General features: G+C 46.0%; 2 protein-coding genes across 4 annotated transcripts in view; one reads left to right on the top strand and one right to left on the bottom strand.

The window, feature by feature from the left end:
- The window catches only part of SMG6 (SMG6 nonsense mediated mRNA decay factor), a 317,581-nt gene extending 311,100 nt beyond the window's left edge, over positions 1 to 6,481 (top strand). For all 3 annotated transcript variants that reach the window (XM_033921220.1, XM_033921221.1, XM_033921222.1), the window contains one exon: positions 743 to 6,481. In XM_033921220.1, coding sequence (XP_033777111.1) covers positions 743 to 873 — 131 coding nt within the window. In that variant the 3' untranslated portion in view covers positions 874 to 6,481. The remainder of the gene's footprint in view (positions 1 to 742) is intronic.
- A 1,197-nt stretch (positions 6,482 to 7,678) lies between these two features.
- Positions 7,679 to 22,541, bottom strand: HIC1 (HIC ZBTB transcriptional repressor 1). Its single transcript, XM_033922135.1, is given in 3 exon segments — positions 7,679 to 17,231; positions 17,233 to 18,160; positions 22,159 to 22,541. Coding segments are annotated over 3 exon segments (1,533 nt in total). The 5' UTR covers positions 22,211 to 22,541; the 3' UTR covers positions 7,679 to 16,678.
- Positions 22,542 to 25,297: the final 2,756 nt, after the last annotated feature.

The following is a 25,297-nucleotide window of genomic DNA, read 5'->3' as shown; positions in this document are numbered from 1 at the left end:
TAGATGTATCCCTGGTTCTTATTTACCTGGAGGGTGCTTTGTAGTCTTTAGTCTTCCTTTCGCAGCAGGGACTCTGCTCTCCATAGTGAAATTCAGACAGGGCTTAAGGACTGGAGGTAGGCAGCCGTGTGAATTCTTAGCAGATCAGTCTGTCAGGTTTACAGAGGAGCTGTCATACAGTGTTTATGTGGAGGTGACAGCCAGTGCTGCAGCCCTGAGGGTTTAGCAGATGGCGGATGGCAACTGACAGAAGCAGTTTCTGGTTTTTAACAAAATAGAACCTTACCAGTGTCACAGGATGTTTATTGTTCAAAATTTCCTAAAGTATCAGAAAAGAAAAGAACCAGTACTCTTGCCAGCAGATCACACAATCCAAGCTGGAGTTTGTCTAGAGTTTATTTTGGGGCAAAGTGGAGGCTGATATGTTCTAGCTATATGTGACTTTAGAGAATATCATTACCTGTTCACCAAAGCCTGTTTTCCTCCCAGTGACCTCTTCCCAACCTGGCATGGTTCAATGAATGGGTTTTCTGATTGGCTGATATTCTCATGCTTTCTAAAAGACATGACATTTTTAAGAGAATAAAGACATTACCATAGAAGGTGCCATCAGTGCACTTAAAAATATAGATTAATGTTTGTTGTAAAACATGCACACAAGTCCAAAAGATCTGTTGAGTTTCCCTTCTTTATGAGTGCTGTCTTTCTAATCCTTCTACATGCCTGGACTCTTGTTTTGTAGATGAACCTATCCGTTTAAGACGAGAAGTCGTGCTGCTGACAGATGACCGTAACCTGCGGGTCAAGGCACTGACCCACCATGTCCCTGTGCGAGATATTGCAGCCTTCCTGAAATGGGCCAAAGTAGGATGAATGCCTTAAGAGCAGCGAGGACCATATCCTCAGCTTTGATAATCCTGAGTGTTGGCAGCAGGTTGGAGGCCTTCTATGGCATCCTTCAAATAACATCACCCCCAAAACCAAGAAACCGCAATAAACTAAAGACAAAACACTTGTAACACAACCCAGAAGAGCTGTGGTGTGGCGCCTCTGTCCCCAGGATGGGGAAATGGAGGAAGCTGAATAGGAGAGTTAGAGGGTTATTGCTTAAGAGGGGCCATGTTCAAGGTTTAAGCTAACAGGTTGTGAGATATTTTAGAGAGGCAGGGAGCAGATGCTCCAGAAGAGCCCAATCTTTCTCTCTCACCTGGATTTTCAACACTGTGTGAGATGAGAATTCAGGTTTGGTTTTATTTCTTTCAACAGAAAATTGAATCTTATTTCTTTAGCTCATTTAGAATACAAGCCTGGAAAGCTAATTTCTAAGCTGAAGAGTTTTACCTTTTGCTTTATATTTTGGGGCGTGAAGTTAATTTGATTGTGCATTTAGGAGAAGTCAGGAAGTACAGCAGATATGCAGGAGCATGTTTCTCGCTTTCCTGCAATGCACTGGAAGCATGTGGGCTTTCTTGTGCTGCAAGTAGTAGTCAAAGTTTGCACAGTCTTTGCAAGCCATGTCACTTTGAGCGACAGGGAAATGCTCTGTTAAGCGCAGTCTTTCTCCCGTCCCATCAGTGATCCAGCTACATCACTTGTTTTTCTTTTTTTGTTTTGTTTTTTTTCCAAACACTTTTACTGATACCTATTTCAGTTAGAAATAGGCTTCATAATTCTCAGTGATTCGACTGTACTTGTAAGTCTTAGATCCACTGAAATTTCAAGCTGGATTGAGCCCATATCACCACCCATTGCAGCCTAAGGCTGCTGTAAGTATATGCCAAAGGAGCTGTTGAGAAACAGATGAGAGTCCCTTTGTCCCTTTAAATCCATTGGACTAAGGGACGAATTAAGAGAATGCAGTGGGAAAATTAAGCTACTTGTGCCAAATAAAAGAAGAGGGGACTAGTAAATCTGTACCAGGGAAACTGCCCTGTGATCAGAATTGTTGAGGGCGAGGGAAAGCAGCACAAAATGTGGATCCAGTCTGACAATCTGAAACCATTCAATAATCAGATATGATTGTCATGGTAAATGTTGAGAAGTTACCATTTGGGTCATGTGGGGTCTAGCCTGAGGTCATTCTCTTAGCACATAGGTTATAGATGAGGCCCTCTTGAAATCAAAGGGAAGCCACTGATGGGACCATCTTGGGAATCCAATAAAAGGATACTTCATGATCATCACATCCTCTAAGTCTCCAACCATATGATCTCCAGCAAAATATATCCTAACTGCTTAATACTTCTGTGCAAAGCATTGAAAAGAGATGGATCAAGTGGGCCCAATGAATCAGAGGCATTGACTTTTAGGCAACATTTTCCAGTGAAAAATTCCTTCCATCAGTGCATTTCACTGGGAAACTAAGTCTTTGTCCTCTATAAGCTCCCAGCTAAACAGAAACAGAAGATGTTGGCAGAAAAAGACCACCTGGCTCATTCAGTCTGCCCTCTTGTTCCTACCTAGCTGCTGTGCTATCTAGCTCTGGCTCCTTCCCATGTCGCTGAAGTCCTTTTGTGTCTATCCCACACATGCTTAAGTTTTGCCCCTATTTAGGCTCCTATAACCTCCACTGAAAATCTGTTCTAGACGTCCATCATCCTACCAGTGAATGTTATACCATGTATAAATAGAATTCGTTTAAAAGTTGTATTTGGCTCTGAGGGCTGCAGCAGAAATTTGAAGAGGCTCATATGTTATATGGGTAGTGTGAGGCTGCCCATTGAATGGTCCCTCATGGTCTGTCTTTGCAGTGTGAAAAACAGAACTCTAAGCAGATGTTAGGCACGCTTGGCTCCAGCATGAAGGGAAGCAGTCAGAAAAAAGATTGAGCAGTTGGGTAAAAGACAGGTGAGCATGAATTACTGTTAGGTTGGATATGACCTTTATATGAGTATTGATAAAAGTGGACAAATCTCAAATGTGCAACTGGATGGGCCATTTTAGTCTTTCTCTGCCATAATTTGTTTTTTTACTGTCTGGGACAGCCCAAGATTACCACAGTGCTTCCAAGACCCCCAGAGAATTAGCACCCAGTTTGATCTCTGTAAATTCACATTGCCATGTGTTCTGGGACTAGTCAATCTTGCTTTCATTCATAGAAGAAAAGCTAAGAATATACATCTCAAATCTGCCTGAAATTGCTGTTTTATAAAGTAGAGAAAGACTTCTTTCTTCAAGGTGTGTAATGTGGGCAGCCACTGAAGCATTGGCATCATCGTGTAACATTCCCTGGCTGCAGCCGGATGTGAAACTGGAACCTGCCTTGCCAATGAACCCATGTGCTGATTGGACAGGAAGGATACGAGGCGTCTGTTCTCCCTAGCACATAAGCTGGGCAATTGCCTCTTATCTGAGACCTTTAACCTTCTCTGTGTTTGTGACTCTGGTGGAGGGCTATCGGGCAGAAGACTTCCTTAGTGAAAGCGTTCATGGCATTCAGAGGAAATGACTCTGGGCTATCTCCTATCACTCTTCAGCTGTCTGGAGAACTGGTGCGAGGGGATATTTGCTGTTTTAAAATGTTTTAAGTTCTAAAAAAATGACTTATGTAAGGGAATTTACACTTGTTTAGACTCTGTGTTGATATCTGAGTTAGCTTGGGAAATAAGAGAGAGGCTGCACAGAGCAATAGAATGATTGGTGGTTATTTTAGTAGTGGTTACAGATTACAGTACAATTAGAAGATTCCTGTTTACCTGCTATAGGGCAAACAGGTTAGACGGAAGGAAGTTTCAAGTTTAATTTTATTTTGACATACCGCCTATCTATTAGTCTAAGCGGTGGGCATGATGGGATCAGCATAGGGAGGAAAGGAAGGAAGATGCTTTGGAATTGGCAGATGGGACGATGGCTGGATATGATAGGATCAGTAGAGGGAAGGTAGCAGGAAATGGTGGGTTCAGCTGAGAGTATGTAGGCACGGAAGGATTGGCTGAGAGAAAGTAGTTGGGTGCCATGGAATCAGCGAAAGGCAAGTAGCTGGGATTAAGAGAGGTATGGTAGCCAGGAGTTGACAGAACTTTGGTAGTGGAGAGGGTAGCTGAATGAAGTGGGTTCATTGGAGAGAGAGCAGTGGAATCTGGTGGAAGGGATTTAGCCAGGTATAGCAGGATCTATTGGGAAGGGGGGGGATAACAAAATGTAGAGGGATTGGAGGAAGGAAGGGTAGCCAGATGCAGACAATATAGTGGGAGTAGTAGGGCTGAGCTGGATTGGAACCAAGCAGCCTTTGCAAGTGGTAGAAGCATCTGTAAAGTTGTTGTATAAAGCTCATTGTGAAACTGACAGACCTTAAGCCTCTTTTGTGTAAACTTTTGATTTTATATTGGGGTAAGGGATTAGTATACTTTCCCAAGGAAAAGGTGGTATATGGGATCCTCATGTTTGTGTCCATTAATGTTTGTGTTGGGTGTTCTGTCTATTCCACTTTTTCAGGATCTGTCATGGGAAAATGAAGATTGATGGGGGTGTGATTGTATTTCAAATCCACACTGGTGAGGGCCACAAATATGTTCATGAAGGCATCCTAGAAAGTAGACTTCTTTATTTCTAAGTGGGGTTTCATGTTGTGTTTGTAATACATAAAAATGTAATTACTTCTTGTCTCTTACTGACAAAAGCATGCTTGCATTTACCCAGCTGGACTGATATAAAAGCCTGGGGTTACTTTCCTTGAGAGATCCACAGTTCTGATGTTGGACTTTACTTTCAAAACACTAGCACTAATCTCCTCTGCCCATCACCAATGCTGTTCTCGCCACAGCCCCCATTACCAGCAATGACCATCCCCTGTCCCTACCACCTTCTCGGTCATCAGCATGGTGTACCCACTGTCAGACCTTGCCCTTCAATCACCATTATGCCCCAGCACCAACACTAGCATTCCTAGAGTTAGCTAGTGCTGCTGTTCCCTGATTACTGGTGTGCGCTCCACTGTCCCCTTCCAGCAGTAGCACTGGTCTCCTTGTTGCCCTTAAGGATATCTGTTTTGATTTGGTTTTCCTCTCCTGATTACCAGAACTGTTCTCACCACCCAATCACTGATGCTCCTGAAAAGTCATCACATGGAGTTTTCTCTGCAGGTAATGAAATAGAAAATGTCAATTTTATTGGCCCTGATTCTTCAAATAAATAGAAATAGCTGATGCACAACACCCAAACTCAGCAACCCTTTAAAACAGAGTATCCTAGGTTACTGAGAGGCTATCAGTCAGGCATGTTTTATAGAGGGGATCCTGTCGTCTCTGTGCCTTCCTGCTCTGTCCCCCTCCCTTCACAGCTTCTGCTCTGTGCAGTGAAACTGTCTGACCTCTTCTGGTTTCTGTGTTTTTCTGATTGAAGTTCAGACCTTCTTCAGGGCATCTTTGCTAATGGTGATACTTTTCATGAGAAGGACTTTGAATAAATTCATTTTTAGTTTCAAACAGTTGCCTAGTGTTGTGACTTTCAGTGTATATTATCAATTCTGATCCATGTCCCTTAACATTTACACTTGGCAGGAATGAGCCATCTCCCTATCTCTAATGAACATCTACAGTCATATTAAGAAATATTAGCCATAGGAGAAGCTCACGTCTGCTGGCTTTGCTGAGCAGTGTGTATGAGCATAGGTGCCAACTTTTCAAAATGATCAATGGAGATGCTCAGTACCCACAGAACTGACACCTATATGTGTGTGAAGGAAGTTTGCTTTGCTGCTATGCTCTGGGGCAGAATATTGTATGTGAATTTGTGCTGGGACAGTATGTGTGAGCGTAGAAGGGAAACATGCACTGCTGATATACCTATAGTTTGTTGGGGTAGGAAGGGGAAAGTTTGTAGTGCTGCTACCTGTACTGCCCCTGTCCTTTGTTGAGGCAACCTTGCACTGATGTTGCCTGTTGGCAGCGATCTAAGTTACAGCCCTGTTCCATTTCAGTGTTATTTTGACCAAATGCCAATCTTAGCCAGAGAGAAGTCAGTGGCCAAACCTGAGATGGAGACCTTTTGAAGGCATGTGGATATATAACCCATGCCTATAATAGGAGAATAGCTTTCTCACGGACTTAAAGAAACAGCAAGTACACATATTGGAGAGGACTGAATCACAACAAAACATACTGTCATAATATCCTGTTTATTGCTTGTTTGGAGTATAGAAAATGGAGTAAGGCCTTCCCCTCCAGCCTTTGTTCATTTTATTAAAAAATATAGAAAAACACACAACACAAATTCTCACAAAGCATTTTATACAAACACTGAAATATAAAACTCATGAACATGCAATAAATATATTCTCTGTAATGAAAAAGACTGTAAAAAAATACTATTTGGTTTGTCCCATTGTCCTAGATAATGGCTCCTTTGGGTTGGTGCATGGCTAAAGGTCACCTCTGGCCAGGCTCTCTAATGGCTCCTAAACTGCAGGAGAATCTGGCCCTGGCCCCCAGAGAGCCACCCACTGGGAGCCCTAGACAGGACATCACACTTGAAAGAATTTTAGCACATTTGCAAAAAAAGCAGATGTAACAAAAATGGATATGGTTCAAAGTCATGTCCAATTTGCCAATTATAGAAACAAAGCTTACTCTTAACAGTATGATTTTGGCCCTCCAAAGAGGTCCAGTTATCCTTCATGAAATGTGTGCCATTAGAATGGTCCCCTTCATTCCAGAAGGGTCTCTCTTGAGGAACAGATACAGATTCATACGAGCAGTACTGCCCTATGCTTCATGTGAACAATGAAACTTGAATTGGACATCCTGAGACTAACCAGTTTCATCCTTAATGTCACCATTACTCAGCCTTCCCTCAAATCTGACGTGCTCAGCATAACAGCATACCCCTCTTTCCCAGCAGTGAGATGACTAGGAAGACTGCAGCCTACCCTCTTATCCTAGTGATGTGCCAGCTTCAGGAATATACTGCTTTCTCTCCATATCTGGTTGGCATGCTGGAAGGAAGCCCCTTTAGATCTGTGTTCAAAGTATCCCTTGGGTATATGGCTTTTGCCCTCTAGAACCCTGGATATGGGATGGGTGCATTCAGGGGAACCTGTGCATGGCCCCTGCAAAGCAATAACCCCAAGCCAGTCTAAAGGAAGCAGTATCAGTGCAAGCATTGCCTACAATAATACCACATATGCCTGGGTGCTTATTCCATGACATGACTTGCAGCTCTGAGCTCCCAGTTATCTATGAGAATGTAAGAATTGGATATTAATCCTTGAGGCCCACCTCCTCCTAGGAAATATATTCTTTTTAACATATGAAAGGTGGAGGAATGTGACCAGTGACAAGTATATGGAAGCAAACCCCAATTTAATAAATCCTTAAAAATCTTAGACGACAGCTTCCCCCTATTTTGTTGTTTAATGTTTCATGAGATGGGCACTAAAAAACAAATCTGAATTTGTATAATGAGTGATTCTGTACACACACACCAAGATGTCCCTATTAGAGAGTTGCGCGGGGACAGAAATCCTACCCATCCCCGCCAGTATCTTCTCCGTCCCCACCCATCCCCATAAAAAACAGCAATTACTTATGATAGGATCATCAATTCCACAGTTTCTTTTGTGTTTGCGCTGCTATTTTCCTTGTGGAATCTCTTTGGTGGAACCCTTTTTTTGTTTTCAGTTCAGGTAATTAACTTATAAACCCCCTCTTTTACTAAGGCTGATGTGTCCATTATATTATATGAACGAACCCTGCTTCCAAAGCCTTCAATCCTCGTGGGAGTCCCGTTGGCTAGAGGGGGGTCCCCATGGGAGTCCCGTGGGCCAGAGGGGGTCCCCAAGGGTTAGGGGGGATTCCCGTGGGACCCCCGGGATTTCTGCAATCCCTGTTCCTGTACAGACCTCTAGTTCCTATATATCAAATGTGTCTTAATTACATTAAAAAGAGCTGATGTGTGGGTGAAAAATGGAAGCTGCACATAGACTACACATGGATACGTCAGAAAATGAAATGTTTGTGCCACTAAGGCAGGGGTCTCAAAGTCCCTCCTTGAGGGCTGCAATCCAGTTGGGTTTTCAGAATTTCCCCAATGAATATGCATGAAATCTATGTGCATGCACTGCTTTCAATGCATATTCATTGGGGAAATCCTGAAAACCCAACTGGATTGCGGCCCTCCTGCACTAAGGTGTACTTTAATCAACCGCGTTCAAGTGGATTGCCTGATTTTAGGTACTTCACACAATAGACATAGAAAGGCTTTGTTTAAAACCCTTTGGGTTTGAGCAACCTGAAAAGATCATGTGTACTTTTGAAGGAGATGCCCTATTGAAAGTTACCCTAAAGCAAGAGCTGCAACTTTAGCTTCTTATTGGTTCCTTTGAATACACAAATAACCACATCTGGGAGTGTGGTGAGACAGCCTTATTGTCTTCTGAAGACACTTTCATAGAACCGACACATGTGGACACTTATCTGTATACAAAATTAATGCCTACAGGTTATGCCTCCTTCAGGCAGGGACAGTATATGCACTTTGACCAGTCATGAAAACAATATTCTGTGTGCAACATAGAGGATCATTTCTGAACTTTATGCATATGAAAAAGCTATGTGCACTATCTTCTCTGCAAACCTGACCAGATTTTCAGAGTATACATATAGCGGCCCTCGGGTAGTTTTCAAAAAATATGTGCATCTTTACATCTGCTATTTGGCTTGCCCACGTTTACCTGCAAGTTCTTGAATTTTCAAAAGTGAAAACCTCTTCCCAGATCTCAGGAATGTTTCTGCTCTGTCCAGGTAATCTTACATATAGGTAGGAGGCACATGTAAAAGTTTACCCCTCTGATGGGGTGGGCAATTTTATTTAAAAAAAACTGCTGTTGGGGATGTCTTCAGCAATTGCTTCACATATTTTATTACCATTCTCTAGTATCTGTATTTTTTGTAAGCTTTTGAATATTTTGGACAGTTTTTAAACCAATTGGCATTGTTTGGGGGGGAGGGGGAAGGTTGAACCTGTTGAACCAGTGATTGGTGTAGGGTTTTTTAATGACCAATGGCTGAATGTGCTGTTGTGTCAGGCAACAGGGTAGGCAAAGGTTTCTGAGGTCTTTTTTTTCTCCATTATCAAAACATTTTCTTCTGGATCACTGCCACCCTCTTCCCCACTTATAGAGGGAAGGATGCTTTAATGGATTTTGGTGCCTTTTATCACCAGTACAGAGGTTGAGCTGGCCCTACTTCATTTCTGCTCACTCAGCAGCTGGGAGATACCTCCAACTTTCCCCATCCTTGTATTTACACCATTACTACCCTCTGCTGTGGATTCAGATATTGTGAGGTCTCCTGCTGCTGAGAGCTGAAGATAGCCTCAAAACCTCATACTTATGAAAGGTGCTAAGAGAGATGTGGCAGAATAGATGTGGCCCATCAGGAAAAATCAACCCTTGCAATAGCAAAATCCCACAAGCTTCATAACTAGTCCTCTTACACTTTCAGTAAAAGAAAGCACTGTGTTTACAAATTAATAATTCTGCCTGTGTAAAGTACCAGTGCAAATCAGTCTGCCTCAAGCAATACTGCTAGCAGAAAGAAGCAAACACCCTGCGCCTGGCCAGTGAAGCCTCATCTTCCCCACTCATGTAAGTGGATAGTATATGACAGGCAAATACTGTCTAAAGGTCCTATCAGTGCATGCACGCCAGTCTGTGCCTACATCACCACAGCTACAAAGTGTGACTGACCACAGAAAGTAAAGAGGCCAAAGGCTTTTCCTGCTTGCTGTAGATTTGTTTAAAGACAGAGTCAGATGGGATCTTTATTATGACTACTACTGATTCTTCTACCGTTTGCTTGTAGTCAACCCTGAAGAATCTTATCTCTGATGCCAGTCCTCAGTCTATTTTCTTTATACCTGTTCTGTAAGTGAATTCAGCTGTAAACCTGTACCCTAGCTACAAACACCTGCCCACCACTCCTCACCCCCAGCCAGAGCACCGGCACATCCAAAGTCTCACCTCAGCACTGTCCACAATGCTGTGTGTTTTTATTATCCTTTTACAACAAAGGATATGCCTCCCAAATAGCTTATTGAGTTTTCTGTTCTCTTAAGAAATAAATGTATAAACCGCAACTCTACAATTTGTGGTTTACAACTTATATTTCAAATAGGACTGATAAGATGATTCTACATTTGTAAAGCTAGGAATCCTCTCTTTGTAGAGCCCAAGCAGTAGCTGGTACCTTTGCCAGTCCCATCATGCACTCAGCTCTACACATAAAGGGTTGATTTATATGTGCTGTAACTACAAATTCTCAAGAAAGGTCAATTTATTTGAAAATACTAATGTTTTTAGACTCCTGAGCCACTGAAGCATGTGATCTGAGAAGGGGAAAAAGGCACCAACCTCGCCACCTCAAAAAAAAAATTATACAATAAAAAAATATTCTTAGGCAAATGCCTTAAGGTAATGCTCTGTGCTGTGCTATGCAGGAGTTCTAGGTTCTATTCCTAGGCTCGGCTTCTGACCTTAGGCCAGCCAGCATCTAGGATACTACACAGGCATGGCTCAGGTATCACACAACAGTGACACTTAGTGGCCACACTTGGTACCTGTGAACCAGTTTCTGGAGTTCACCTATGCCTGTGGCCCCTTACCAAGAACTGCTGCTGCAATGACTAGGTTAGACTAATGGGGGAAAAATGAAGAAAGACACCAGTGATGGATAACAAGCAAGCTTAGAAAGACGAGCTCTCCTTGGAGTAAACAAGTTTTCTAAAAGCATACTGCCAAGAACTGTTGCTGCAGCAGCAGCTGTGTTGGACTAGCAGAGGGGAGAGGGTTATAAAATACATGGCAAGATTCTGACTGATCTGAAAGAATAAACTGGAGGAGAGACAGAAGAAAATTACGAAACCACTGGCCGATAATAAGCAAGATAAGAAGGAGGTGCCCTCCATGGTATAATAAACTAATTTTCTACCAGTATGCTTTAAAATAGCTGTTTCCAAAAGGCATTTGAGGGGGGGGAGAAAGTCTGTGCTTATGAGTTGAGATAGTGTGTGGATGGATTTGAGAGAGCATATTGACTGTAAAAGGGAAAGAAATACCATGAATTTTTGTGCATTTATGTGCTAGTGATAGAGATGCTGTCACTTGTCTATTAATTTCTATCTTTGCACTTTTTCAACTTAGGCACATAACATGGCCTTGCTGGTGAACTTATGAGCAGAAGTGCAAGGCATAGGAAAAATCCACACTTTTGCAGACTTGACCACCATCTTGTTGCACTCAATAGACGTACAAGCCTAGCTTTCCAGCACCATGGCACTTTCATGTATAGCCTTCCTATTTAACGTATTTTGTAAAGGATACCTGGGAAAAAAAAGTTACTACCTCATATTGTAAAACTATACATACTGTATTCAGCCATACGTTATATACATCTGTACACAATCGGTATTGTGTAAGGTAAAGCTATTGAAGTGGCAGTGGAAAGCAATGAAGCCCGAGTTTCCTAAAGACTGCAGTACCAAATAATAACATTATTCAGACAAGAATGCTTATTAATTCTGAGTCTGGATAAATGGCCTATTGGTAGATTCCTAGTGTCAACTTCCTAAAGATGAGTGTTACCCAGCTAGATGCCCAAGGGCACAGAAACTGAAAAGCTGAGATTAGAATGAAGGGTCAGCAAGATAAAGGGTTGGATGCATGAGAACATATTCTCATTTTGTTTCTATTAGAGAAACGCTTAGTACAGAGATTCTAAGAGAGCCATGCCAGGTCACAGAGGAGGCTTCACTGGCAATGATTTTTAGCCATCAGGCCACTTCTCCCATAACTGCAGGATAGGTTTGCTCACTGGAGTTCACTTTTGGATTCCAAAGAGACATGAAAACTTCCCTAGCTACAACCCTCAAGAGTCCACGTAAAATGATCAGGCTTATGCTATTAGCCTGTCCCATTTCACCTCATGTAGCCAACTCTGAAATCTCACTGTGTTACATTTTACCATGAAGCTTTAATTGTACTCCATCAACCGACTATTGATTTTAACTCTAGGTGTTCATTTCAGCTTTTCAAATATAAACAGTTCACCAACAGGACTACAAATTCAAGGTAAAAGAAGAGAAGCCTACCTGTTGGTGCAGTGCATTGAGAATGAGGGGAACTGAGTTCAGTGCCTGCCGCAGCTCCTTCTGACTTTGGGAAGTCACTTCACCCTCCATTGTCCCAGGGACAAAATAAGTACCTGAATTTAGTATGTAAACTGCTTTGATTGTAACTACAGAAAGGTAGTATCAAATCCCCCCCATCAGATGGCACCTCAGACACTTATGATTTGCAATCTTATTAGTTGAACTGGTAGACCCGGTGGCATAGTAAGGGGGGGGCACCATGTTGGTGGGGGGGTGCTGGCACCTCTCTTCCTCTCCCCCCCACCTCTTCCCATTTCTCCCCTCCACTTTCCCCATACCTCGTTTAAGTTGTTCACGGAGGTCAACAAGGTGCTCCTCATGATGCCATCAGCTCTCTATGTACCACACCCAGAAGTGACGTCAGCAGGAAAGCCGACAGAGACTGCTGTGAGCAACAACTTCAACTAGAGGGACATTGGAAAGGAGGGGGTATGCACAGCAGGTGGGAGGGGCACAACTGCCCAGGGCACCTCACCCTCACTATGCCTCTGGGTAGACCTGTCACTATTCAATCTTTAAAGCAAGGGTTCTCAACTCAGTCATCAAGACGTAGCCGTAGACAAGTTTTCAGAGAGATTTGCAAATAACAAGTGGTAGTGCATGCAAATCTCTCTCATGCATATTCATGGTGGATTTCCTGAAAACTGGGTTGCGATACTGCTTTAAAGCAGTATGAGAACTGAAAAGGAGAGAAGCAAACTACAACCACCGGCAATCATTCCAAAAGACCCATACAGAGCATGCAGGGCACCAGTTTAGAAATACTAACAGCAAATTAAACTCATCCTTGACTGTAGTTTGCTTGCTTATATAAGGGGGGGGGGGGAGGCAGGGGCACCACCACCTCATACCCATCCCAAACTACACCTATACTTGAAGGGACAGTATGAAAAACATCCTCTACATAACATCTGGGAACAGCTTCATTGTACCATGTGTAAACTGCACCAGTCACAGGGCACCTGAGGTTTTCCAGCGACATCCCCCCCTTTTTATCAAGCTGTGCTAGAGCTTTTTAGCATGGGCCAGTGAGGTAAGTGCTCCGACACTCACAGGAATTATAAGGGCGTCAGAACATCTGCCATGCCAGCTTGCACTAAAAACTTCTAGCACAGCTTGATAAAAGGGGCCCATTGTAACTAGGGCAGACTAAGTGGGGAAATGGGTTCCAATGCAAGCAAATTATTCTGAAACAGGGGATAGAAAGACAGAGCATTAGAAAATAGGGAACAATATTTTTCAGTGCTTTAAATCACAACTCTGGTTTTCTAATTGTATAGAATTTTAGCTTTGGGCTCTGAGCTTTACCCCCTATAGCTATACATTTTTCAAATATCCTAAAAATATATAGTGTGCTCCAGGCTTAAAATCTTTGAGCCTAGTCAATAGGACATTGGCTGCAGTTTTATCTGAGTGTCCAATTTGAAGAATATTCTGGGTGTTTTATTATAGCGCACACACCATTTCTTGGTACAAGCATGCACAGATACTGCAGTTTGGGGGGCTTTTTTGGCAGACCCTCTTGGGCTGAGATACAGTAATAAAAGATTTTTCAGAGTGCAGTGTACACTGATGATACCTTATGATGATTGGGTAATAATCCGGCTTGGCCACCAACTCCAAACATGGAAAAAGTTGCCTCATTTTGACATTCCAGACCTTCCCAGTATATTACGAGTATGGACTAGCACCGGGCAAAAGCAGATACCAGCCTCCACCTCTTAGTATTATCTAGCTCTTTCTCTCTCTGCACCCCCCCCCTTTTTTACCCTTGTTTTCTCCTGCCTTGAAGGTCTCCCTTATCCTGCATTCTTTCCTCCCCATTCTTCCAGTGGAAAGCCCCAATTCAGACCTGCTGTAGCTAATAACTAAACATCCGAGGCTTTCTGGAATCTGCTCCAAATCAAAGGTTTTCCATTGTTTGGAACAATGCAGGATGTCCCAATCATGCCAGAGTAAAGACTTTCCTAACCCACTCCCTGCAAACATAAAAATAGTGCAGCTACAGACCTTTGACACAGCAGCACCAGCACAACCTGGCATCCAGCAGACCTGCTACACAGTCAGTCATCAAAATGGATATATCCCCTGGGAAATGCCGGAACTGTGTATGTTGCACCGCCAGAGATACAGCACAAAATTTGAGCATTCTTGGCCACACTTGCACATCTGTCCTCCTAACACTGACCAAAATTTCTCTCTGACCCCATCACAGAATCAACCAACAATGACATCTGCTTTGGAAATCTAATTTGAAGATTAACTTAGATGGTGTCCTTTTCAAATGCAAATAACCATGAGACTTTTGCTTAATTTCTATCTGCACTTCCATTTTCTGAACCTATTATTTCTTCAGGTTACAGCACTAGAACAGCCTAATAAAACAAAAGTTACAGTGCACAGGAAACGTCACCAACAAGAGAAGGGCTGGCTCACATTACTTTGGATTACAAAGGCTCAAAACCCTGTTCCCTTTGGTATTGGAACTGAAACAGAGCAGAAGCATGGGGAAGGTCCTGTCCTTCTAGTTATTCAGTGAACTAATTCATGATAGGGTGCCCTAGTGGAAACATCTAGAAGCTACAATCTTCAGAGAGCATATGTGGGGGGGTGTTCAAAATTGACATAGGTGCATATAGCAAATGTGACCTTTGGGGCCAAAATTGTCAAAGAGTTCTGCTTCAGCCTGCAGGGCTGGTCACTGTTGGCTGTAGGATCTGATAACCCCCACCCAACATCTGGGTAAAACTAACAGCAGAAAATGTAAGTTAGTCTCAAAAAGGTCTGGCAAAGAGCGCAGCCACCCCCTGACTGCCGCCGCCGCCACCCCCCCCCCCCCTCTCCAAAGCTGACAAGGTCAGAACCAACGCAATCTATAGCTTGTAATGGCATTTCTCCTAAGACAAGCAGGATGAGCCAGCCACAAATGGGTGAAGTCCCCGACAGCTCCCATTGGTCGGCTAAGCTCTCCAATAGCTGAGAGAGCTATTGGGTGCTGGGACCCCTCTGGATAAGGACAGAACCAACTCAAGCTGTAGCTAGTTACTGTGCTTCTTACACCTGAAAAAGAAAGTTGAGGGAAACTTCCGGTCTGGCTTAGCCCTATATGGAACAGGAGATTTATGAGCAGAAATGGGGGGAAAAAAAAAAGAAAAACAACCCCTTTAACTGGAGAAACTGAAGCCCCTTCGCTAGCTCCCCTTGATTTCACGCCCAATACACTCTCTCCTCCGACATGCTAGGTACAGCTCCACCTTCTTCATCTCTATTTGCACACAGAAGTTGCATATAAATAAGAAAGGTCAAGAGACCCATTGATAAAGACTCCATTGGGGGAAGAAAGGACTTGGCTTCTGCGAGCTAGGTGACATTAATAAGGCAGTGCGCTATAATATCAAAAGTCCAAAAAGAAGCTATTCACTCTGAAGCTAACCACCATAAGAGGCAGGAATACACTACATTCGAAAAACTGGGACAGCATGAGCATATCATACTGCCTGAGTTTTAAGGTTTACGATATTCTTGTGATTAGCTTCAAAATGCGATAGTACCTGAAACACATTTTGATACATGGAATATGTAATACTAGAAAGCACTGCACGACAGCTCGGTTGAAGCTGGAGTTTATTAATGGAATAGCGGTGCAGCGAATAACTTCTTGTTGGACTTGTGTTAGTTTAATTAATAGAACATTTCAGCTGTGTCAAAATATACACCTGGTTTTGGAATGGCTTAAAATAGCTGAACTTAGTTTGAGTGGATTGCTTAGCGCTGGTCTAGCCCAGCAGCAGCACCCCACCCCCCTTTCTCTCTCACACACACACTAGAAGATATCAATTGTACACAGTGTTTAAAAATCTAGGGTGGTTCAAGGCACTGCACTTTACAGGCATATCCCATAACCTGGTGCAAGAACATTCATGACAGCTGAACCATAGGGTTTACTCTCCTCTTCTCCCTCAAGGTACCTTAACCTTGAGATAAAGCCAGTATCCATCACCCAAATAGTCCTCTTTGGCAAGGTGATTCGATTTTTGGTGTCCCTGTGATACAAAATCAGTGCAACCCCTGGCAGCACAAGCAAATCACATCAGTCTGCACAGAAGGCCCTGTGAAATCCAACTCAGAAAGCTCGGTAGCTACCACGTGCTTTAGAAAACAAATCCCTCCTCACATTTATGGTTTCACCTCAATGTTTGAATGGGGGGGGGAGTAAGTGAGACAGGAGCCTGCAGGGGTATAATGAGAGGAAAGGGTTATGAAAGAACTCACTTCTGGGTCTTGGGACTTCAGTCTGGGCCCCAGCTCCAATGCCCATCGGGAAAAGTGAGCCCCCTGGCAAACAGTCTGGGTTGCAGGTCCTGGGCAGCCTTTGGGTTTTCTTTGGCACAATGTCTTTGGCAGGATTGGGGTTGGGCCTAGTCTCGTTTGCTTTACTTTGGCCTGGCAGGGCTCGGTCTGTTCTCTCCCCCAGCGAAGCGTGGCTCAGTTCGCTCTGGCTCTCTTTGCTCCGGCCCGGCCCCGCGCCGAACCCCTAGGCCGGGGAGAACCTGTCGATGAGCCGGCCGTCGTGGTGCAGCACCTCCACCGCCTTGTCCGGGCTCAGGCCCAAGTGCTCGGCCGTGAATTTGGCCAGCGGGTACAGGCTGTCCAGGGCCTTGGGGTCGGTGAGGAAGGGCGAGGCGTGCGCCAGCTGCTGGGCCCCCAGGCGGGCCACGGCCAGCAGGCCGTCGGCGGGGCCCCCGGGCCCGTGCATCTTCATGTGGCTGAGCAGGTTGCGCTGCTGCGCGAAGCGGCCGCCGCACACCTGGCACTCGTACGGCTTCTCGCCCGAGTGAATGCGCATGTGCTCGGTGAGGCGGTACTGGCGCGTGAAGCGCATGCCGCAGGCGTCGCAGGCGAAGGGCTTGAGGCCCAGGTGCGAGCGCATGTGGCGCGTCATGGTGCCGCGCTGCGTGAACTTCTTGCCGCAGATGGTGCACGGGTAGGGCCGGCTCAGCCAGTGGGTCTTCTCGTGCTGGCGCAGGGTGGCCGGGTCCTTGTAGCTCTTGTGGCACGAGGCGCAGCGGTAGGGCCGGGGGTCGCCGGGGGGGGTCCCCGGGGGGCTCCCCCTCGGCGTGCGCCTCCACGTGGGCGTTGAGCTGCTCCGAGCTGGGGAAGCCCTGGCCGCACGGGATGCACACGTACACGTTGTGGCCCAGGCTCTCGGGTTCGTAGCCGGGGCCCGGGCCGGGCGGCTCCTCGCTGCTGCCCGTGTCGCCCTCCTCCTCCTCTTCTTCCTCCTCCTCCTCCTCGCAGCCCCCGCCGCTGCTGCTCTTGTCCTCGTCGGGCTCCGGGTAGGGCCCCCCCGGGGGCTCGGGCTTCATCCAGCGGTAGAGGGGCTCGGGGACTTGGATGGCGGGGCCTTCCGCGGAGGGGCCCGGGGGGCTCTTCTTGGTCAGATCCAGGCCGCAGAGGGGCAGAGCCAGGGCGGATCCTTGGGGGCCTGCGGCGTAGAGCTCGGCCCGGTGTGTGTCCAGCGGAGGGGCGGGCTGGGCGGGGGCCGGAGCCGGAGCCCGGGGCGGGTAGCAGGGCAGCACTTTGCTGTATGGCCCGTAGGCGGCGCTCCGCAGCTGCCGGTATTTGCCCGAGCGCTTCAGCTGCTTCTTGCACAGGGCTACCAGGTCGGCGATCTGCAGGTAAGTGGCAGCGGCCAGGAGGCCGGCCAGGCTGGGCTCCAGTCCCGGCTCGGCCTCGCTCAGCCGCCCCGTGTAAATGAAGTCCAGCACGGCCCGGAAGATGCCGGGGCTCACCAGCTCGTGGTCCAGGTTGATGAGGTTGTCGTGCACCACCAGGGACTTGAGGTAGGCGCTGCTGGCGGCCAGGATGTTCTTGTGGGCCCGGAAGAGCGCGTTCTGGACCACGATGATCACGTCGCACAGGAAGCCCTTGGTCCTCTGGCTGTTGAGCTGCAGCAGTAGGTGACGGGCGTGGCTGGGCACTTCCATGGCATCCAGCATGGCACTCGCTCCTACACCTGCAAGAGAGCAGAGGGCACATGAACGGGGTGGCTTCACTCCTCACCCAGGAACCTACCAGTTACACTTGTTTGATTGTTAGCGGCTCCCAGTCCCGACCCACTAAGCCACTAGCTGCACATATTTCTAGCACTTAATGGTCCTGCCTGGCCCTAGTCGGATTTCCGTTTGTTACTCAGTTTTAACCACCTAGGAAAAAAGAGCAAAAAAGCACTTTTATTATGGGCTGGATTGTTCTCTGCTTGGCACGTTTTGTTTTAAAAGTTTTTGTTTTGTTTTTTTAATTGGAGGTCATTCTCTGTTGTATTCGTTTTGAAAACACTAGACTAAAACGTGTAGTAACGAATTTGTGCCTAAAACTGAAACTCTATGTTATAATGCTATTATTAAATAGCTTTGCGGTTGGTACTATATATTATAAACGGAAAGGGGTTTTGTTTTTCATTCGGTGTATATGCTGAAGCAAATGGGAGGAAACATTTTAGAAAGCTAAATTCATATTAGAAAGCAATGGGATAATTAAAGCGGCCAGCAGAATGTTTCATGTACCTGAGGAGAAAGGAGATGCCAGTGTCTTGTCCCGGGCAGGCTTGTTTGGACTCAGTCACCGGCTACTGCCTTGTGCCTTCTCTTCCACGATGGGACTGGGGGTGGGTAAACCCCCGTAGGCATTTGAAGCCAATGACATCACCGCCTGGGCTGCCCATTCGGCAAAGCTTCAGCGGGTGCATTTAAAAAAAAACAAAAAAACCCTGCCCTCACCTGGGGCAGCTTTAACCAAGCAAAGATGCACCTGCCCCCTCAGCCCTGGTTGCAAAGGGAGGCGAGGCAGTGTCCCGGGATCCCTCCCCCAATTTCAAGACTCCCCCGTGATCATGACGGGAATAGCCATCCAAATGGTCACACATAACTGGAAGAGCCACGACAGAATAAATTACACATTTTGGTGGGCAAATGTGTGTACCACATATACATATGAGAGAATGAATGCGAAACGTATGGGGTTTCGTAGTTCATTTAATAAAGTGTGGAGCCCATTGACTACATTTGTTATCTCGCAATAAGGGTCATATGTCTCTCCTTTTCTTAGATTTCCTTACACATCCAGGGTGGGTGGGAGGGAAATGGATTTTGAGGATTAAAATTACTTAATTATAGTATTGTAATCACATCATATGTATTAATAATTGGGAAGAGGATGGGAGAAAATGATTGTTTTTATGTATTACTTGTGTAGTTAATACTGCATTTATGCAGTATTATATGTTCAATTAATTGTATTGCACTGTCAAAGTTTGAAAATCAATAAAGATTTTAAAAAAAAAGGACTCCCCCGTGACATTTTCCAACCTGGAAAAGAAAGTGGCCGCTCTAATCCATTCTTGCAAGGGAAAACGATCAATCCTGGAAGGGGAGACCCTACGATTGACCTCCGCTTCCCATCCTAATTAAATCCGATTGCAAGGGCACCTTTAGATGGCAAAGGACCGCGGACTCTTCTCGTTTTTCCCTTGGGCAGCTTCAGCTGAACGGCCATCATTTCTCTTCTAGATGGTTTTAGAATCTTTGTTTAATGTTTCCTTTAATTTAGGGGCTAATTAGGCGCTAAGTTGTTTAAAAGTAAGAGGGCTCTGGAAATTGTAAGAATTCTGACTGACTTGCAACGAGCACAGCGTAAATATTGTAAAAAAAAATCTTTCATCTAAATACTTTCGAGTTAGTTTGGTCTAACAAAAACGTCTTGTGCATCTGGCAAAGTAGACTCTGGCCCTGAAAGCTCATGCCTTAATAAATTGGTTAGTCTATAGTGTACCACCTGCTTCTATTTTTTTTTTTTGCTTTAAAATAGACTTCCAGATGCAAGAAGCTGAAGCCTATGGTGGCAAAGGGTTCTCTCCTAAACTTTATGATGAGTTGAGTTAAGACTATCCCCCTTCTGAAGGAGAAAGCGGATACAGGGAAACAGAAAAGAAAAAATACGCCCAAACCAAGAAACAATGATATTGAAACAAGGAGAAAGCGACCGAATTTTGTAGGGACGGGAAAAGCGAAGCTTCCTTTCCTGAGCCTCGGGGAAGCCCCGGCCTAAGAGAGGGGCTGAGTCCCAGAAGGAGCAGCTTTATTTCACCCTCTGTTCTCTGCCTCCTCTTCCCGATTTTTGTTGTTTTTTTAATTATTTTGGTTGGGGAAAGTTTGTGGTCATCGTTCCCCTCTTTTTTCCAGGGTACGAGCTAGCTCTCAGCCCTTACTCCGAAGTTCAGAGCTGCTTGGCTTGTCTATCTTTTTGTTAAGCTCCACATAAACCTAGGCCTTGACTTGGCTTTATTTCACACAAATAACGAACATTAGGATGACGAGAGAAACCAAGTGTAACCATTTCTCAAGAATCTCGTTACGGTAGCCCAGTTAAAGGTACCTGCCAAGGCCACTCGGGGCTACCAGAACTCACCCATAACGGGAATTAAAAAGTAGGCAAGAACTCTGTTATCTGTTACTTTATAAGGCCTGGCCCAGGAAGGCCAGAGAGAACCGATTAATTGTTTGGGCTTTGCTTTTACAACGCAGAAATTATCTGCGGTTCAGAAATGCCCCAGTGTCTGACCCCCGAGCCCTCTGCCTTCCCCCTCCTGCCGGGATCTCTTCCGGCAGAGGAAGGCGCTCCGCGGGGCTGAAACTTTTCTGAAGTTCCCTGTGGTCGCTCTGCACTTTCGACGCTTCTCCCCGATTATATTTCCTGAGGACGGACGGGGGGGAGGGAGGGGGGCAGCTGCTGTATCTACGAATATGCTCAATCTAGTAATAAGTGTTTACAAGTCGTGATCTTCGGTTGCATCAATTCAAGAATTAGTCCTTGGAAGCCACTTTCACCTATCTGCTGCCATTTGTCAACATTTTGCTCATTTTCTGATCGGAAGAAGAAGGGTCACCCTCGAAAGGTCATCGTAAAATGCAATGAGTTAGTTCAATAAAAAAGATATCACCTTATCTCCTTTTTTTGTTTTGTTTCTTTTAAAGAATCCAAACTTCTCCCGTTTCAACAGGGCTATTAGATCTCTAGATGGAACAAAAATCTTAGCAGAGGCAGCTAAGGAAAAAAAAAAATCCCCTATTGTAATAACGAATAGTCCTGGAAGCAATGCCAGTGCACTTCCCTGCGACGAAATTTCCATCGAGAAATGATAGGGCTAAACGATCCCTTCCCCAAATGAATCTGCTTTTGAAATTCTCGGAAATGCGCATCTTAAAATGCCCATTTCCGGCTTTCAGTGGTGTGCCAAGTCCCCTGGGAGTCTGTCCTTCGATCTGGGTGCCAGGTCCCTGGGGGGGGGGAGAGGGGTCTGTCCTTCGATCTGGGTGCCAGGTCCCGGGGGGGGGGGAGAGGGGTCTGTCCTTCGATCTGGGTGCCAGGTCCCGGGGGGGGGAAGAGGGGTCTGTCCTTCGATCTGGGTGCCAGGTCCCTGGGGGGGGGGGGGGAAGAGGAGTCTGTCCTTCGATCTGGGTGCCAGGTCCTTCGGTGGGGAGGGGGGCCTATCCCTCGATCTATGTGCCAGGTCTCGCAGACTAAGTGCCAGATTCTCTGGAGGGGGCTGTCACTCCATTTCTGTGCCATCTGGGCCTCTGTCACCTGACGTGCCAGGTCCTTTTGGGGAACCCAGTCCCTCTTTCTGTGTGGAAGAACCCCAGGGGTCAGCTGGTGCCAAGTTCCCGGGGATCTGTCCCTCGAATCGTGTGCCAGATTCTCGGGGGGGGGGGGGTCTAAACACCGGTCTGCCCCGGTGCCACGATCTCTCTCTCTCTGGGTTCGAGGGCCAGGTTTACTGGGACTATCTCCATCCCTCTCAGGGACACACTGGTGCCTTTGCAGCGCGGTTCAGGCTCAGAAGGCGGAAAAGTTTGCCTGGCACCATGGAGGGAGAGCAACTGCATGCGGATCCCCTCCTCCCCCCCCTGGTTCTACCTGGGTATTCGACGCTCCGCCCCCTCCCCTTGCCCCTACCTGGATGCCCACTCGCTTGTGGCAGCCCCCTCAGCTCGCTGGGAATGATCATGTCGCTCTCAGCAGCCCCTCGGAGTCATGTCTGACGCTGCCTCTCGGCTGCCAGCCTTCCCGGGCTCATGCCAGCCTCTCCGCCTCCGCCAACTCGCCCCGATGGTCTTCGCACTGGCGGAACGGACCGGGCTGGGCCCAGCATCGGCTTCCTGCCGTTTCCTGCCTCTGCCGCGTTCAGTCAGGATCTGGGCAGATAAAGGGCTCTCTATGCGCAGGAGGCTGGGAGCGCCCCATGTGATGCGCGGCTTTTATTAAAGCAAAGGTAAAAGCCGGGGCAGGAACTTCGAGTGACCCCGACTTGAACTTCACACGCATCGCAACTTGTTTTTAAAGAGACAGCAGCTCGATTCCTCCCCGAGAGACAGCGGCCGCTCCCGCCCGGGCTGCTCTGTCACGCGGGCACCGAGCCAAGCCAGAGGCTCGGAATCGGGCTGGCTCGGTCCACCCGGATCCCTTGGCTCGCACCTAGGACGTGCGGTTGAGATCCGCGTTTTACCCCCCCCCCCCTCCCCCTCCCGCTTTCAGCTCGTGGGACGAGAATCGGCGCAGACGGAGAGAGGCAGAGATGGCTTTTGGAGGGCAGTGGGGCATTCTGAGAGGGGCACAAGTGGGGGCAGAAGTCGTGCTCTGCACCAGAGCACAATGGCAGAGATCCTGCTGTCTTGTCTTTATTTAATAAAATCTTGATAGGTTAAAAAAAAAGATTCCATGAATTATGTACCTTTACAAATGATCCAGGTTTTTTGAGTGGGGGGGGGGGGGGTCTGTAATACTATTTTTTTTCGTACTTTGTTTTCAGCCGGAAGCGAAAAGTAATGTCATGTCAACAGAGGGAATTGAAAGCTGCAATAATAAATGCATAAGTCATTTTCTCTTAACTGGGCTTGAATTAAGCTGGTTGTCATATCAGAGTTTTGATCTTTGCAGCCTGCTAGTTACTTGATAGGAACTACATTTTCTTCACCTGGTTCCTGACCCCGGGGCTCCAGAAAAGCCGAAATCAGATCGACTTCGGACAATTGGCTCTAGGTCTGTCTGTGAGCTACTAACTAAATTTGAATGAAAGTTGGATCCTACCACTCATGCAACCCGGGGACAATCAGTTGAAAAAGTGATCAAACAAAATCTTCCCCCTAAAGCTTCATTCTTCCCTCGCTGGGTCCTTCTGCCACCCGGCAGGCTTATGGTTGCTACAAAAGTTAGCGTCCTGCGCTGAAACAGTCCCTTTTCTCTAGTGGGCAGCCGTAACTTTTCTGACCCTCGCACAGCATCTGTGGTGCCCAGCTGCAATTCTCAGCCTGTGTGGAAATACTGCCATCTAGCGGCTGGCTGCGAGTCTGCGCGGGCGTTGGTTGCTCCGATTTCTTTAGCCGGCCCAGTGCATAAGAGTCCCCATGCTAAGCCAGGTGTCTCTCCAGATCGCTATAAAAGCCACACTTAACGCGCCCTCCCGTTTCCGTCGATCATTCTGGCTTGCTTCAATAGAGAAAATACCGTTCCTTCTCTATTGCTCACATCAGAAGTAAGAGATCCCTGGCTAATAATTAACGAGCAGACTTCCAGAAACTTGTCCAAACCTTTTTAAAACCCAGCTGTAGAATGAACCTTGCACACGCTCTCTGGCAACAAAATAAAATATCTTCTGCATCTGAATGGAGCTCACCTTGAGCCACTACTGAAAAGATGTGAGCAAAATCCAAACTAACCCCTCCCCCCTCCTTGTGGGATGCATGATGTCACAGCAAGGAAGAAAATAGGCGATAGCCTGTGGCTTAAGGTAGTTATCAAGTCAGATTTTCTTACAAGCTGATTCTTTATCACGATTCTTACTGTTTCTTCAAGGTTAACACTCTGTTATAGTTTCTCTTCCTTACTTGCATATTCCAAGTAGGGTTGACAATAGGTTCTTAAATATGGTGGCCTACATGTGCGTGGCAAGGAGCGCTTAGACCAGGGGTGTCAAGGTCCCTCCTCGAGGGCCGCAATCCAGTCGGGTTTTCAGGATTTCCCCAATGAATATGCATGAGATCTATTTGCATGCATTGCTTTGATTGTATGCTAATAGGTCTCATGCATATTCATTGGGGAAATCCTCAAAACCCGACTGGATTGCGGCCCTCCAGGAGGGACTTTGACACCCCTGGCCTAGACAAACATTTGTGTTTTGACTGCTAGTTTGAACTTCTTATGCTAATAGATCTCGTGCATATTCATTGGGGAAATCCTGAAAACCCGACTGGATTGCGGCCCTCGAGGACTGACATTGGACACCCCTGTCTTAAGAGATGTTTCACCTCAGATCAGTACCAGAGGTAGAGAATTCCCTAGTGATTGAGCGCTGAAGGAAAAGGTGCAGTATAGCTTCAATGACTCATGGTTGTTTGAGGGGATTCTTCATTTTGCTAAATTAGCTCGCCAATATGTAGACCCTCATTGCATAAACTAGTACCTGTATTAATTTTGAATAAACTAGATTAGGGTAACTTTATAACTACCTAAATATACAGTATTGTCAACCATCTACAAACAATTCAGAATGTAGCTATTTGAATGATTACAGGGTCCATTGGATTGCGCTGCTTGCCCTGCCTAGGAAAGCCTCAGTACTTGACCAATTTGTTAATTCCTTCCTGCCTGTCACAGAACCAGTTAATGATCTCATTTTATGAATCAGCATTTTTTATATCTGGCTCCTGCTCTGTGGAATTCACTTCTTCAGGTTTTGAGGTTAGAAGTCTGGTTAGAGAATTTTGAGAAGGGTTTAAAACCCTATCCTTTGTAACCCAAGCTTTTAAAACCTTCAGACTTTAGGAAGTCTGTATTATCAGAAACCAGGCTGACTGAGATCTATCCATCTTCTACATCTGTTGTTTTAGATTTTTGTTGTTTTTTTTTTATTTCGATTTTGTTAAATGTGTAGTGAAGCACAAGGATTCTAGGTTTGTTTTTTCCCCCTCAGCTCCTCTTCAGTTATGTCCCTTGGTACAGGAAGGATACTACTGTCTCGATATGTGTATAGGAGTAGTTTGGCACATGGATTTTTTTCCTTCTTACACAGCACATTGGGATATGTATTGTTCTTTTT

Source organism: Geotrypetes seraphini, chromosome 15 (genome assembly GCF_902459505.1).
Source record: "Geotrypetes seraphini chromosome 15, aGeoSer1.1, whole genome shotgun sequence".
In the NCBI taxonomy this organism is placed as follows: Eukaryota; Metazoa; Chordata; class Amphibia; order Gymnophiona; family Dermophiidae; genus Geotrypetes; species Geotrypetes seraphini.
The sequence above is the reverse complement of the archived record's forward strand: the minus strand, read 5'-3'. Positions and strand labels throughout refer to the sequence as shown.